Genomic DNA, 17,469 nt, shown 5'->3' with positions numbered 1-17,469 from the left:
TTAATTAACGAGTTTTTGTTAATTAGTGGCAACAGTGTCATTTAAACTGCAGCAAAATTTTTCTGCCTCGACATAGAGTTCATGTGTGAAAATGGCAAGATGCTTACTATCATAGGATTTTTATAAAAAATCTGTATTGTCTAAAAAAAAAAACCCCTGTAGATGTCCTTCACAGCCACAATGACAACCTTACCGCTTCCCCTAGTTCCCTTAACAAGGAGGGTGTGCAAAAAATGGGCAAAAGTGAGAGAAAAAGGGGGATAGGCAAAGGTGACTTCTATTTTCCCCTTGGCATGCACACCTACGACCAGTATTTCGTAGCAATGCCATTTGTGATATTCGTACCTGTTTGTGCTTTTCATACTTCCCCAGTAGCCAGAGCAACAATCCACGCACATTATCAATGTGATTAGCTGGCCGTTAGCAGCAGATGATCAGACTAGCATGGAATTGAGCATAACTTGTCACTACAAAATACCAGCCCAGTGTTGTTGTATTGGTGAACATGGTGCTAAGGTGTTTTGCCTCCATCCGGGACCTTAAAGGAAGAAAAATATGCCATTGGCTTAGCCGTCAGGATCCCCCATTTCGCTGGATAAGGCTCAGCTATGCACATTGGAAAGCTGAACCCCCAGCAGTGCTACAACACAACATAACCTTTTTGATATTAAAAGAGGCTTTATACAAGCTTGAACTTCTCGTTTTTGTACTCGACACAAACAAGCAAGAAACGACAACAAGAGCACAGGTAGAACTGTAAAAATACTTTTGTATTTCTAAACATAAACTTAAGGTTATCGATGCGGTGACTATGACAGGATGGCATTGCAAAGCAAGAATGGAAAGCATCAGTACGAGTTCATGCTTTGCGTTAGGCTTAAGTAGATGTGCAGGGCGCTAAGACCAACACTGATGGCTGCCATCAGTTTGACGGCCAACACAAGCCAAGGACCAAATGCCAAGGTTTGCACCATGAGCCTGAAAAGGAGAAGAAAATGCAAATGTTACGCATGTTAGAAAAACTAACACATAGGCGACAAATGCTAACCCGTGCTGTTTTATGACAGTTTACCATGCAGATAAATAAAGAGAATGTTTCATTAGACTCTGCACAATGCCTCCTACAATGTTTTACTCAAACTTCTCTGTGCCTAAACTTTCACAATTACAAGCATGCAATGCTGCGAGGCCTTTATGCTGCTTGTGACCATCCTTATTCCCTTACAACTAGGGCTGCATGGAATTTCAAATGCAAAATGAATGTCTTCCCTACTACACACGATAATTTATTATTTGTCCAATATTCATTACTGTTCAATTACTAAAAGTGCTCAAAGCAACTACCATCTACAGTGACAAAGACTGTAAGCGAAAAGTGCAGACTTTTGAGTAGAATACAAATACGCTTGTTGCGTTGTTCGTAAGAGTGTGGACTCTTATTTCATTTTTGTGCACACCTCGATGACACATATCATTACCACTACCTGCACAAGACACTGCACACTAAAATTTCCATAACAGTGCAGCAGGTGACGGCAAGGTGCAGTACATTTGAATAGTAAAAAATGGCTGCAAATTCAAAGTTGAAGATCTCCCCAACATCTATCTTAAACAAAATTTCCTGCTCCTAAGGAACCTTCTGGAAAAAAAAAAGTTGCGTTGCATTGGCTCTCGCTTTCAAAGTTCAATGTACCTCCGAAACCTTGAAACTAAGGCAAGATAGGGAACGCCGGCCATCAATGCACAGAGCTGCTATGACCACTTCTGCGCAGAGCAAGCGTGACCAAACTGACTCATGCTCTCCTGCACCCCCGTCCCCATTCTTCCACTGAAACAGCTGCACGCATTCAACTCCCCCCTGACATGATGCCTTTCCATGTGGCACAGGTGACCACAACCTCCCCCAGCTGCGTTGAGTACACATAAAAAACGTGTACTCAACGCAGCCTCCCACATTTTCACACCTGCCAAATCGCTTTGCAATGCATAGGAGCTAATAGTTTACGGAGCCAGTGCCATGTTCGCATAAACGTTATGGCTGTTGTTGTAACACCATGGGCAATTTTTAACATATGCTGATACCACACTGTGTACATGCCTTTGCGTCTGCACAACAATCCATGAAAGTTGGTGTACTTACGCCACATACTAAACCCCCATAACGTGACGAACTACCCAAAAACCCCTACTTTTCAAGTTACCCTTCTCAGCATGTACCAAATAAATTACGGAAAGCATAAAACTTCAGGTACACCAAACATGCTGAATCAAAAAAATGCCCACATACTCAACGAGCAGTGAGCGGTAGCAGGTGATGGCAAGCAGCACTGTCACCACGGGAAGGTGAACCTTGCGCAGATCATGTCGGTTCCACAGCCAAACCAGTGTGGCTGTGCTGATGTGGTTAACCTACGAAAAAAAATTTAAACATTTTTAGAAAGCCCACAGAACTGCCTACATCTGCTTGCTGCAATATCATACTGCACATCACCGGGACTCCTTAAAGGGGTCATGAAGCACCCCTTGGGCTTGTTGAAAAGACACATCCTGCGGAAAGCTGACACGGCTATGAACTGCTCTGCCAAACCCTGTTTACGTGGCAAGAGACATAGCATGCTTATTGGCCCATAGCCGACGTAAATCGAGAGCGGCGTTCGGATCAGATGCGCTTCTTGCTGCGGGGTGCCGCCACTTGCCGGCGCCGCACTCCTCAGTACACAGTAGCCGCACTCGTGCACGCTAATCACAGCGGGAGAGCGATCGCGTTTCATGACGCGCGCTGACGTAACTTCGTTCCCCCGTGCCATCCCTCCCTGTCTAGCTTCCAGTGCGCTTGTCGGCACGAGAAAAGAGAGAAAGCGCTGGGAGTGTGCGCCAAACCCCCGTAACTCTGCTCATTCTTGACGGATTCGAGAAATTTTTGCGGCAATCGATTCGGGAGACAGTAAACTCCGATACTGAGGTTATTAGATCATTACTTGGAAAAGTGGTTCATGACCCCTTTAATTTTCATGAGAGGAACAGTCACAGGTTTCGCCCTCTTAGAAAACTCGAGCTGCCGGAAAAATTTTCAGGCCAGTTAGGAGGCCCAAAAAGTTATCACTGTGAAAAAAGCTTAGTCATCATCAGCCTATTCTGATGTCAACTGCCGGAAAAAAGGCCTCTCCCAATAAACCCCAACCCACTCTGTCTTGTGCGAGCAGATTCCATTTTTAGGCTATAAACTTCTTAAGCTCATTACCATACCTAACTCCTCTAACTCCACCCTTAACTAGCAGCAACAACACTTGTACTATTCAACACACACAGCCACACAACTGGAAGAGAATTCCACAATGCAGCACTGCTGGTAAATATTTTCAGAGTTCTTTGTGATGACCACAATGCAAACCGCTTGCTAAAATGGCATTAATTAGGCTAGAAACAGATAAGTTTTCTCAATAAGTGGAAGGCATCCACAATATATGAGAGCACCCTCAACAGGAACGCATCCCTTTGGCTATCGAGAAGTTCGTGTAAAAGAAATGTTCAGTGTAAATATTAAGCACAGTGCACTTTGATTAATTTGGTCTATTTCACATTAGTAGCACACTATGCTTGTTGATCATCCTCCTCTTTAGCTGAAGACCATTACCAGTGCTGCATTCTCTACGTTTACACGATAACAACCTTCTGTTACTGTGTGCATTAAATGCAAACAAGACAGAAGTAGGGATGGGTGAATAGTACATTTGAGGTTTAACGCAAATAGCGATTTGGTTGAATAATTTCGAATCGTATAGTTCGAATAGTACATATCACATATGAACTAAGTACGTATCACATATGTAAGAAAAGTTAGCATTTTTGTCATTACTAAACTAACTTGCACCATAGGCATGTGTGAATGTCACTTTTTTTGCTTCAAAGTGAAGTGGAAGCAACTTTGAATAGCAGCAAGGTTTGAATAGCAGTAGGGTGCAAGTTAACAGTGGTACAATGAATTACGTTTTAAAATTTACTATACTTAGCGCACATAAGCTCGTGTAACACAGTTTTGAACTCAAAAAATAAACAATTGAGGTGAAGGTACATAATATGTACACTTAACCGTGAAGTGTGGCTTTGCGGCAGTGCCGATTTCCTCTGGGTGGGTGGTTTCCGGGGCGTAGCACCACTACGCTGCAGTGACACCACTTTTAAAGGGGGGTTACATGCGGCCAAATATACATATATTCGCTCATTTCGAATACTTCGAAATTTGGAATCATTTAAATTCATGTCGAAGCGAATTCGAATGCAGTAATATTCGTTCGAATGTTCGAAGCGCTCGAATATTCACCCATCATTAAAGTTTAGGGGAAGATGGAGGCTTGCAGTGCTGAGTACTCATTAAACAGCAAATTCTCGCTCGAGCCAACACTTCGACAAGAGGATGAAGACAAGTCCGCTTGACAAAATGTCGGCTCCCACAACATTCCGTGTTCAATGATTTTTTTATAAGTGTGTATTTAAGTGATTCCTGTTGGGAGCTGTGCTTGACACACTCCCGTAGATCAACATAGGTCTAAATTTTTTTTGATCTTGTTGCTGTTCTTTTGTTTGTTTGGGCTTGCTATTATATTTTAGCACATGTTTTATGTGAAGAAGATGCCAACATCTCCTAAATATCACGTATTAAGCTCTTCACTACCAAACAATGATGTAGGCAAGAAAAAGAGATGCAGTTTACAAAATACTACCTCACATGGTTCCACAAGTGCAAAGAAAAGGCATTCCAACAAAAATTTCGCTTTTCAAAGGGTGAAAAATTGGTGTCCACAAACGGGGACTTTAGTTGTAAATATGGCAAAAAACATTGCCAAAAAAATGAGGATTCTGGCTCTAAGTGCTTCAAATATTTTCTAAATGGTTTCCAAAGACTAGGCTTGTGCGAATAGTATAGACGAATTCCACCGCACATATGTCACGGAAATGCGGTGGCGCTGTCGCTGGGCGTTTAATTTCGCGCGGTAGGCAAAAGCCGCCGTGCCTACCGCAGTTGCTGCTGTGTTTTCACTGGTGCGTGCGCTGTTTGTCGTCGTGGTCGTGCAAAGAAGAAAAAACAATGTATCGATGAGTAGAGCCACAGTTATTTGCGCAGGAGGGCAGGAGAAGGATGGAATAAGGTTTTTTTTTTTTCATTAGCTGTTTACGAAGGCCGTCGCAAGAAATTAGCGGCAGCTGTAAGACGCAAGAAATTGTCTACGATGCCGGCTTATCGGCTATGTTTTGGGGCGGCTTACCCAGCAGAAAGGATTAGCCTGGTCAAGCGGTTGTCATTGTAATGTGCAGCACCGCATTTCTTGGCATAAGCCTTGTGTGGAGGCATAGCGAGCACGTTTACGTTGTGGATAGCATTGTCATATATGCGGAGAATGCTTCACGGTTGTCATTGTTTTATAGGTTTTATAACATTTTTCCATTGTTGATATAAGTTTTAGACGTGCCAAAGGGTTTCATTGTACTCGCGTGAACTAATGTGTGGCTCGGTCATGGCGCATGTGTTTCTTTCTGCTTGAGCACGGTTCATTAACACAGCCGCGACTTCGACCATGCTTTTCCAAATCTTATGCGGCTGCGATGATACACCTGACAAAAGTGTATCGTGCAGGGCTGTTCTGGCTGCGGTGCGCTTCACGGCACGTCCATGTCTGTCAGAATTCACAGAAAAACAACACTCGGAAAACTTGCCGAGTCTGTTTACGGGCTGTACGCATTTCACGGTCTCGAGCGTAAGGAGGGAGCCGCGGACCGCGGTTGACAGACCTGACAGGTATGTAGCCGCCTTGTCCACAGCATGTAGTTGAAGCATTATCGCAAGCGTGTCATGGATGAAAGTGTCGCCGAGATCATTCTTGCATTAGTTAACAAATTAAAACGTACGCGTGTGACCTAGACTGTCGCAACAGCGATGATATTTCGCAAATGAGTCACATTAATTGCCGCCGTCAAGATACCTCATGTTTTGATGAGGTTCTCAGAGCTGGAGCAACACGTCAACACGATGTTCATATCAGAGTCCCTCTTACAGCCACAGCAACTTCCTCTGTTGCGGCCACCGCTTGTAAACATGCGGGAGGCGCTCCGACGCGCGGTGTTCGGAGGCAGCTTTTGCAGCTGCTGCGCCAGTTCTCACGTGATGGATAGAGGGTGGTAGCGCGCTTCAAGCTGGGCTGGCTGGGCGGAGCCTACGCGCCGTGATGTCGCTACAAAGGCCCTAAATATATCGCTGTTTAAAAACATGGAGTAGGTCTATACATTAGTTTCGAAGCAAATTCGAAGTGAATTTGAAGCGAATAGTGATTTGGTCAAATAATTTCAAATCAAACTTGAATAGTATACTATATCCCATATTATAAAGAAAAATTAGCATCTTTGTCATGACCCAACTAACCTGCACAATATTTTTTAAAATTGAAGCAAGGCATGCACAAATGTCATTGTTTTTGGTTCAAGTGGAAGTGGAAGCAACTTTGAATAGTAGCAGGATTTGACTTTCGGTAGAATGCAAGTGATATCCTGTAAAATATGTTACGTTTTAAAATTTACTATAGTACTTAGAGCATATAAGCCAGTATAACAAGCATTTAAAAAAATTATGAAGCGATGTGAGGATAATTTGTTCATTTAATCTTGAAGTGGGGCTTCATGGCAGTGCAGATTTCCCCTGGGTAGGTGTATTCACAGTATAGCACCCCTCCACTGCGGTGAAACCACCTTCACAGGGGGTTACATGCGGTTTATATTTTATTCGTTCATTTCGAATACCTTGAAATTTCCTAGAATTTAAATTCGTTTCAAAGCGAATTCAAATACTGTAATATTCGTTCAAATGTTCACACAAGCCAAGCAAAGACAATTTAGCATGACATTTACTCACATCACTTGTAAGCAAAAAAGAAAAATTAATTGCGATATGTTTCACCAGTTGGACCTAAGCAAGGTCTGAGTACGAGCTAGTTGGTATTCCATTTCAAATTGTGATTACAGTGCAAGGGAAGACACGGGACAAAGAGACCAACGAAGACGAGGCCTAAGCAGCCACATGCTGCGTGATTCGCCCACCACCGCTTTGTTTTGTTTGCACACCAGCCACTAATGTAGACTTCTGCTGCTCACTCTTGGGGTATGGGTAAAGGACACTGGGTGACAAAGGTGCGAGTTTTCAATGAGCAGTTTGTTGTTGTGCAAGCTTCTTAAGAAGTAATGCCCACAAACGCGGATGCGAAGAGGTTAAAGGGAAACACCACTGATCTAATTCAATTTTATGTTATTGCATCCTACAGCTGAACAGCCTGCACCCTAGACCCACTCACCAGTGAAATGTTAGAGTCAAAGCTGAGCTGCACATAGCGCCAGTCAAACTCCATGCCACGGGCGCCGACCCAGAGAGGCACGAAGCGAGTCATGAGCAGCTCAGCACTGGCCCATCCCAGACCAGCGACCAAGAACTTGGTCTCGCCCTTGCCGGCCACCTTGGTCATCACTATGTGCAGGCCCACAAGGTCGGCAAGATCAACAGTGGCCTTGAGGAACTCCTACAATGCGAAAAAGGGAGCACACAGGTGCGTTTATGTATAGTCGGCATAGTGGCAGAAATGCATGCAACCTTATAGGGACACAAAAGAGAAACACTAAGTTTTGAGTAGTAGAGCATTCACTTTCAAAACTCTACATGCGCCGTTTTTAAAGTGAAACTCTCTTTGCGGTGTCTGAACAGCTTAGACGCCGTGCTTGGCAACACTGGCGGTCGGTACAGTGCAACATAATTCTTTGTTCCCGATAAACAACTGACTAGTCCCAGGCAAACGGTAAAGATTAAATTCTGAGGTGTTACATGCCAATACCACAATCTGATCATGGGGTATGTTACAGTGGACCACTCCAAATTATTTTTGAACACATGGGTCTCCTTAACTTGCATCAGAATCTAGCACACAGGTGTTTTTGCATCTCCCCTCCTAGAAATGTGGCCGCCATGGCTGGGAATTGAACCCCCCCCCCCCTCGAGCTTAGCAGCCCAACACTATAACTACTGAGCTACCACTGTGGGTTGCTAAAAAAACACTTCTAAATCCTAAGGCAGCATGGGTGGCCGCTGCAAAATTATCAGTAAGTCCTTTACCCCACCTGGTACCTGACCTACATGCGTAATTTTTGTCTTACCGAACGTATATGCACCAATGAGATTAGCCTATTCACAAATCCATACCTGCCTATCGTTCCTCTAGTCACCTAATCCATATAGACTAACTCACTGTTCCTCTCTTGTGTCCCTTTAGCAACAAATTACAACCCACAACACAACATGCTGAAGACAGGCAAACACACATACATGCTACACCAATAACACTGCTCCATACAACTTCTACTGAACATCTAGATCAACATCGCATATCACAATCCACCAGCACATGCCATTCACTCCTTGAAGAGGCAAGCTTGCTGAAATGTCAGCAAAGAGTGTAATGCAAACAGTACGAAACACATCAAGGCATTTCACATTCACTACAACGTGCGTCACTGCTTCGGCTAATGTTTGAACAGTAAGCTATGCAATGAGAATCTGTTTATATCATCCATTTCTTTGGTCAACAAGGCATATTAAATTTATCTCGAACAGGCAATGGAACAAACTGATCCCACCACTTTCATAGTCTATACACACTCGGCCTGCCAGCTGAACAATAAATATAATCAAGTCACAGATGCAATTTTGCTAATTAGTATGGGTATTCCCCCAGGTGTGGACGTCTCTGATAACAACATTGGTCACATAATAAATTGCTGTGCCTGAAAAGAGACGAAAATTTCATAGGTACCTAAAGCTAGGTATGATAATTGCACATAGCTTCAAACAGCTTGATACATCGGCGTAACTGCAATACTCCAACAGCAGAATGATCATAGTCACTTGAATATTCAAAAAGAACAAATATCCAACAAGCTTGAATAGCGAATTCTTGTACATTCATATTTCTCCACTGATTAAATAACCATGCACTGTGATTTGTCACGCAAGTTTTTCTGCCACTGAAAGAAGTCTAAAATAGCTGGTAGAATTTCACTACTCTAAACACATATCTTTTAAAAAGAAATAAGTATGGCATAAATATAGTAAAAGTATGGCTTTTCAATAGGCTGGCCATGCCATGACAGCTACATCAAACTTTGAATTAGTCAAGCACAAAAAGTGTTCTCATATATTATTCCCATTTGAATTTTATCTATGCCAGCAATTCCTTAGCACACTACAACTTTAATATTCACAGTAGCTGCATCTCCAAATGAGATAAAGTAAACCATAAAAAAAGTTTTTATAAGCTATCCTAGATACATTACTGATCCAAATACTTAGCATAACCTAACTATATTAAGTGTCAAAGGACAAAAAAAACAAAACATGAGTGATGAAACGATAATTACTGTTAAGACTTTCAAGGGGCTCCGACCAAAAAATGGGTTTATTTCCCGACGTTTCGGAATCAACTCGATTGCTTCTTCAGGGGGAGTGACAGCGGAGGTGCCGAGGTGCAACTTTTAACTTCTCTCACGAACCAGAAGTTGCACCTCGACACCTCTGCTGTCACTCCCCCTGAAGAAGGAATCAAGTTGATTCCGAAACGTCGGGAAATAAACCCATTTTTTGGTTGGAGCCCTTCGAAAGTCTTAATTAATTAACTCAACGAGACAGGCAAATCTGTCAAAATGTTCAGCTTTAAGATAATTATTGTCCATGCATTTTGTGTGTGTGTGTGTGTGTGTGTATCAAGCAAAGAATTAAACGCCAATGCAATGGTTCGCTGAAGCATACCCTGTGAAATTGATGCAAACCCCACACATAAGTATACACTTCAACCTCATTATAACAAAGTCGCATTTGACAGGAAAATAACTTCGCTATATCCGAAAATTCGTTATAAGCGTATATTCGAACCACTGTATCTATTACCAAGGCTGTTCTTCATTTACTTCGTTATAACCGATAATTCGTTGTATCCATGTTCGTTATATCGAGGTTTCAGTGTGGATTGTGCAGTGGTGCTGATTTCTCTTATTTTCCTCACTGCTGTTGTTAAGTACCACCCACTAGCTGGCAATTCCTGGTGCAAAATGGCTGTATGTATGCCAGTGAGACCTACCTAATACCAAGTTATTTAAGCATCTCCAGAATAACATCTAACTATCAAATGCATGGGCAGCCTTGTTTTCTCTCACCCACCACATTGGTAAGCATTAACTGTCACTGCACTGAACTAGCAGCTTGCATGACATGACTAAAAAATAAAAGTTTTAGTTTCATTACCCGTGCTTCAAACAGGCATTCAGGATTTTTCTCGGTTATGACCGAAGTCTTTGTTTGTTTGTCAGTCCATGGGATTCTCAAAAATCTACACGAGCGCCATAGCTCAAGAGAACTTAGCACCTTTTTTCTCTTCTTCATATTTCCGCAATCTTTACAACTCGCGCCCATACATTACCACAAGGAAGGCCAGTACGTTTACCAAACAAATTTCAGTTTCGAGGCCGACACCATCTCTCATAATTTTTCAAAGTTCACTCATTGCTCTCTTTTATAACACTATTCTTCGCTCTATTTCTCTTGCAGAGCTATTGTTTGCGGCTACTCTGGATCTGAGGAAACTGTAGTGTCTTACAACATCTAATTACATCCTTAATTGTCTGAATGTCTTGTTCTTCATCTGTTGTCATGACCTTAGTCTTTTTTATGTTTAGAAAAAAGACCAGTCTTCACAATAAAAGGATTCTAGAATGTTCCGTGTGGAAGCGCAGCAGACCAAGCAACTCTACTGGCACGCTGAACTGTCTGCGTTTATTTGTGCAATCTGATGTAAAACTCAATGTGCAAGAGCTTTTTTGATGACTTTCACACTTTTTGGTGTGAAACTGTGAATGCTATGTGAATACGATTTGAACATTAGTGTGAATATTACACAAGAAGCAAACTGAGCAAGACTGTGGGCTGATGTGGTCACACGTTTCTCTGCACGGAACTTTCCTTGCCATCATTTGCAACCAAGACAACATAGGAAATAAAATAAACTAAGGTCATCATGCAGCATATAAACATCACTCAGGAAAAACAAGAGAAGATACAGGCTGTTCTTCTCTTTCTTAGCAAAAAATAAGAAGCAAAAATCAATGCATGTAACTCCAAATTAGCTATAAAGCAATGCACACAGTGACACTACTGCCACTTCCAGAAATCATGCTTTGCACGACCATTCAACCAAATTTGCTCACCACATCCATTCGGAAGGGCACCTGGCAGAGAAAAATTCAGTGCAATGTTTCCAAACACAATGTATAATCACAACCTGTTTATGTGCTTCAAATGACCTGAACGTCACAAAATATTAACGAATGTGATTGTAAAAATACAAAGCAAAGACTACGATAAGCTTTTAAATCAAATGATTTGCATCATCCTTCATTACATTACGTATGAAGTGGCGTGCAGTGCTATCTACTGCTGTGCTCTAAAATCTTACACTTTTTCTTTCTTTATTAAAAACAAAGAACTTTACAAGTCCCTCTACAGAGTTTGAAATAAAAACAAATGAGCATATTCTAACTGTAGCATTAACTAATGCACAAGCTATACTGATCCCAATAGTTCGTGGCATCATCACCAAGGGTAGTCCTTATTCATCAGAGCAAGTATTCATTTGCTCTGCTTACTAGGAGCTATCCCTACTTATCAACTCACTACCACCTCTGCAGCTTAGCAACTGAGATGACGACGACAGAAACACAGCAACGTGACACGTGTTAAAAGCCAGACAATGGCAGATAGAAGTCAATAAGTCCCCGTGGTCAGGAATGTCACAATCTCGATGTTGACATGCATCTGCACCAATGTCACATCATGCTTTGTTTGCAAATGGTCCCTGTAGTCAACGCATTATGGTTTACGGTCAATCACTTGCTGCTTGACCTTCCAGACCTAAGACTGAGGTTGCAAAGCTCATAACCTTATCAGTACAAGAGTGCCATGTAAGGCTAGCCGGTAGAGCAACATTACAAAAGGCTACAGGTCTAATGGAAGACAGGTTAAAAGCACTGACATTCAACTGGGAGTTTATTCGCAAGAAGGATTTACACAGTTGGACCTCAATATATAAATCTTGAAGGGGAGCACAAAACAGTTAAATACATAGCTAAATCAAAACACATGGTATGCCTACCTGAAGCTTATTTAAAAATATTGTGAGCCTCGGAAAGTCTTTTTGATATTGTGGAATTAAATTTACAAAGAACATGTGTGGTTTCTCTTTATGTGCAGCGTTCCTTCCACTGGCAGTTTTCTTTTTGTTTTATCAGGAATCAACTGGCCCTGCAGTCTACGTTAGTCAAAAAGATGCAGGAGTGCCCCTTTAGGAACAAGAACTCTTTCGCATTGACTTTTTAAAGAAAATGTTTACTTTCTCTCTTCAGAATTGTAGGTATCTGGATTTCAGATGGTAATATGCAAACATAAATTTACATGTTTTTAATGTTCAGTTATCCATTAACGGCTTGTTCCCTGCTTCTTTTTTTTTATTATCTGAGTCATACTTTCCAAGAATAAACATGAACAAGCTCAGAACATTGTGTTTCATTTGTTAATCTGCTATCCAGTATATTTCTTTCTAGCTTGTTACATCAAGAATACCAGTCAAAATTAAGTTCATTTTGCAACATGAGACCATGATGTGCATTAGCTGTATTTCGGTAAACATCACTGTTTTTATACAACAGCTTGTATTTTGACCTGGTCTTCATTGACTGTGAAGGAGGCAACATAATTTATAAAACCTTCCACTTCTGCTCAGAACCAGTTTTCAACACACAATCATAATTTTAAAGCAATTCTGTAGCAGCAATTTTCCAGTAATGTGCAGACCTTCGCTGTTTGAATGAAATCTATCAGCAGGCAAAGATCAATGTATTGCTGAAGCATCAAAGAGCCAGCCTAATATAAACTAGTATGTACTGAACTTGAACATATTTTGTATACAGCAATACTCCAAATAAAAGTTAACAGCCATAATGTCCATAATGTCACAACACTTTGCCATAGATTCTTTATGCATTACTTCAGCTTAACATGGACTTTGTCACATGGCTCTGCAAGGACTAAGGTACAGCAGCAATTGAATGTGCTAAAAAGAAAGAAAACAAAGAAAAGAGAAACATGCTTTAGCAGCTGATATAAGCACTTTTCCTGTAAGCAGCAACGGATACACAGAACACGCAGCCTGTCAAGAAGTTTGGTGGTATCACCTGTGCACTGGGCTATCCATAAATCTCTTCTGCTTCACAGACATCAGAAAGAGAATAGCTACAACTTGCACTGTACTTTAACTTACCCCAAGAACATCGAAACCGCCAACCGAGGAAACATCACCAGGGGGAAAAAATGTTGCCAGGATCAGCATTTTGCAAAGCTGCATAACGATATACATTGCTGCAGCCTGCACACACTTCCAGAATGCTCCATATTCAGACCTGCAACAAAGGAGGCAACAAACAAGTTTAGTATAAACATTTCCTTACAGAGGATCAGCAGACTGTGTGTCGTGCTAACCTAACGTAACCTGAATACTACATATCTACCTGCTATACAGGAAGCTACCACAAACCAAATGAGCAGACATTGTGCACGCATACATAAACAGTTAAAAATGTTTAAATGAACCACGAGATAGTGGTAGCCATAGGTTGGCAAACTCACTCATGAGTCGACTCACTCAGACTCAGATTGAGCCGTGAGTCTGAGCAAGTCCGGGTGAGTACTATTTTGGTGAGCTTGAATCCGAGTGAATCTGGCTGAGGAAAATTTTGGCGAGTCTGAGTGAGCACTGAACACAAAATATATTTCTTGAGTGAGTCTGAGTGAGATCCACACTTTTTTGCCGACCTAGGGTTCTATTTACACAACTTCAGCATTACTGTCAGCCTTATGTAGGCTCACGTTTATACTCCCGTCGACTCACACATACTTGAAAGCACTAGCATTCATACGCCAGCTCAATATTTATTAATAAGGGCATGAGTTACGGAGAGGGTTGGGGGAGCCGATTGACCTCCCCCCTATAAACTCTTTCACAGGAGGTTCTTGATAAAAATATCTCGTGTGAGGCACCTCTTTCAATAAAAATGTCCCTACTGGATTGCCACCACTGATAACCCATATTTGAAGGTACGAGATCAAAAGGCGCTAAGTAGAAAACCAATTATGCGAGATATTGGTGTTAAAGAGCATTGACACCATGGTCAAAAAAGCCAATTATATGCTAACAGACTCATGAGTTGACTCACTCAGATTCACTCAGACAGAGCCGTGAGTCTGAGTGAGTATTATTTTGGTGAGTTTGAGTCCGAGTGAGCCCGGCTGAGAAAAATTTCAGTGAGTCCGAGTGAGTCTGGTTGAGGAAAATTTTGGTGAGTCTGAGTGAGCTCTAAGGACAAAATATATTTCATGAGTGAGTCTGAATGAGCTCAACATTTTCTGCCGACCTATGGTGGTAGCAGATTCCATCCTCAGCTTTTGCAGTGGTATTTCTTTACGGCTAGTTCCCGATTAGCTTGTTACTATGGTGACGTTGTTCGTCGTCGGAATTCAAGCTTATGATGACACTGATAACAATAATATCTGGGGTTTAATGTCCCAAAACCACCTTATGATTATGACGGACGCCGTAGTGGAGGGCTCCGGAAATTTCGACCATCTGGTGTTCTTTAACGTGCACTGACATCGCACAGTACACGGGCCTCTAGCATTTCCCCTCCATCAAAATGCGACCGCCACGGCCGCGATCGAACCCACGACCTTCGGGTATGATGACACTGAGGATTTTCCCGTATGGCCCTTTATTGTTTCTTTTTACGAAGTGACTTTACCCAACATATGTCCGAGCAGTCAGTACACCCTTCTAATTTAGCGTATGCAGTCACACTGTTTCCAAGATCGATGCGTCCGTTCAGTTATGATGATCGCTTTTGGGTACCACTGCGTTAAACGTAATATTGTTTTACACAAAAAGCAACGTTTTGTGGCACTGGGAAAAAAAAAAAAAAAAAACAGGACACCAGCTCCTGCTGTGGTAGGTCTTCCTACTTACGCACCGCAAACAACTTTGTTTCTGCCAACGTTTATGGAACCAGGGTTTCAACCACGGAACAGCTGAAACCGGCATGCCGAAAAGCGACGTGCGCACGGCGATTATGCTTGAACGCTAGAGCATCTCCGATCGCTGCTGGCGTGAAACAAAAAAGCTGCAGCGGCAGATCGAGAAAATTCGGTCCCCAGCGAATGTTTTCAATACTCACAATCCGGAGTACTTGTAAGTGAGGAGGTACGGCACGTACGCCAGGGCGACGCAGTTTCCGAAGTGAAATAACGTCATAACAAGACCCTAATTTAAACGCTTCCCAATTCTAACTGCGTTACGTCTTTCTTTGTGTCGCCTACTAAACCCCGCAAGATCTCCTTCGCAATTCTTCGCCGCACTGTCCCCGGAAATCTGAGAAACCAATTAAAATCGGCTTCTTTTCCTCATCAGGGTGGGAGGCGCCATGTTGTCATCCCGCACAACGGCAAAGTCAGTTCCGCGTAAAATTGTGCTGATAAAAAAATATATAAAGGATATTGATTAAAACAAAAGGTAGTGGAATGATTAACATAAAAGGTTCATTATTAATAATACATTTTAATTGCAAGGTTATTTCAAGAAAAAAGAATTTTAATATCAATGCGTCATAATCGAAACTTGCGACTGATGGGTTGACCTCGACGGAGAACACCCCAGACACTGCGCAGTTCTATTGTTTTGATATTTCTTAAAGCGAGACATGATAAAAAAAATACATTGAAAGTGACAACTAACACGTATGCGCAGCGCAATTGTTTAAGCCAAACCGATTAAACGAAATTCGCGATATTACAAAAGAAGCTGTTGGGTGACGTACTACTCATAATTCTTAAACAACATCTGAACACGCATGAACCGGCACTCCTGGCTACAGCTGTGGTCCTACATCGTGCTAAAGATGAAAATTAAATGTGCGGACGAAACCTTCGATCGTGCCACATGCAATTTAGTGATCTTATTCCTTCGATTTTTTCGCTGCCCAGGCCTGTTTTCACCATACAAAAGACATTTTGAGAAAGAATGATTTGGGATGTTGTTCGTGGCTTATTTGACAGCACGGAAAGCATATACCCTTTGTAGTGCAGTAACCTTGGCAATGCAAATAAAGACGCAGGTAGTGCATGGGAGATAGACTTGTCTGTTGTCCGTCAAAGTTTCTTCCAGAGATGTGCACGGGTAGTCAAAAGTTCCCAGGCCACTATGCGGCAGTGTGGCCTGGGAACTTTTGACTACCCCTGTACATTCAGCCAGTTTTGTACAAAAGCAATTAGCAGCTACAACAAGTATGCCCAATAATCTCGAGTCATTCTTGTTGACCGAGTAAGTTATCTGAAAGGACATTAGTCGTTGGTCATTCATACTGGCTGACTGACACGACCTACCATCTTTTCTATCCCCTTCAGGCGCGAATTATGATGCACTGTCTGCAAATGTCTCAAATTCGCACAACGTAATGCTAAGGCACTCAATATTACATTCCAAGAAAGAAAATAAAGTAATATGCTGTTTTGTGTGAGTTTTGCTAATTAATCTTAATTAGAGGATAATTGAATATTTAATTACTCTGCAGTCAGTCATGTTCTATTTTTATATAAGAATAAGGAAATTGTTGGCTTAAAATGCATGCGCAATTTGTTTTTGGTTGTGTTCATTTGGTGCGGAGAAAAATAATACTTATGACGTTCGTCCTGGAATGCGGCACGTCGAACAACCCGTCGACCATCGTAGTGCCTTCACCAAAGTGATCGGTTATGGTCATACTTAGCACACTGAGGTTAAGTCAAGACATGTTGACTATGCAGAAGGTTCAATTGATGCTATGCGCAATGTATCTTGCCCTTTCTTTCCGACTAGTCCAAAAAACTGGCAAAAAGTTGCGTCCACATATGTGGACGTTGCGCCTGAAGGGGCTATACTGGCATAGAGAAAATGCATGTTTCTAGTATTTATATGCAAGCTGTACAAAACTCCAGGCAATTTTCAAATGTGTTTATGCATGCGTATAAGAGACATACCAACCAAAGAGCAAAAATTTGACCAACTTACATCAGTAATCCATGGAAAATTACCCAAATGCGCTAAAGGCAACTCCTACAAAGTTCTTTTTTTGAGGCTGGCATTGTTCCCGAACAATAATTATCATCAGCTTTCTTTGCCTTTTCTTCAACGCTCGATTCCAGATGTCAATTCCTGATAACAGTGCGCTCATTGCAAGCGCAAAGGCTCACCGTGGTAGCTTATCAGCTAAGGTGTTTCGCTGCTAAGCTCAAGCATGTGTCTGATCCGCAGC

The 17,469-nt window shown here is 41.9% G+C and overlaps 1 protein-coding gene across 2 annotated transcripts; it reads right to left on the bottom strand.

Moving 5' to 3' along the window:
* Nucleotides 1-749: 749 nt before the first annotated feature.
* On the bottom strand, nt 750-15,610 carry LOC119394214 (transmembrane protein 147). Of its 2 annotated transcripts, XM_037661489.2 has the most exons (6): nt 15,358-15,610; nt 13,395-13,533; nt 11,287-11,307; nt 7,338-7,559; nt 2,288-2,409; nt 750-978 (listed from the first exon to the last, which is right to left on the bottom strand). In XM_037661489.2, exons 1-6 carry the CDS (start codon nt 15,432-15,434, stop codon nt 849-851), a joined length of 711 nt encoding a protein of 236 aa, XP_037517417.1. In that variant the 5' UTR covers nt 15,435-15,610; the 3' UTR covers nt 750-848. The 2 variants fall into 2 exon arrangements, with proteins under 2 accessions (XP_037517417.1, XP_037517418.1); XM_037661490.2 differs by lacking the exon at nt 11,287-11,307 and having other exon boundaries at nt 15,358-15,606.
* Between the last annotated feature and the right edge of the window lie 1,859 nt (nt 15,611-17,469).

Source organism: Rhipicephalus sanguineus, chromosome 5, assembly GCF_013339695.2.
Source record: "Rhipicephalus sanguineus isolate Rsan-2018 chromosome 5, BIME_Rsan_1.4, whole genome shotgun sequence".
Classification (NCBI taxonomy): domain Eukaryota; kingdom Metazoa; phylum Arthropoda; class Arachnida; order Ixodida; family Ixodidae; genus Rhipicephalus; species Rhipicephalus sanguineus.
The sequence above is the reverse complement of the archived record's forward strand: the minus strand, read 5'-3'. Positions and strand labels throughout refer to the sequence as shown.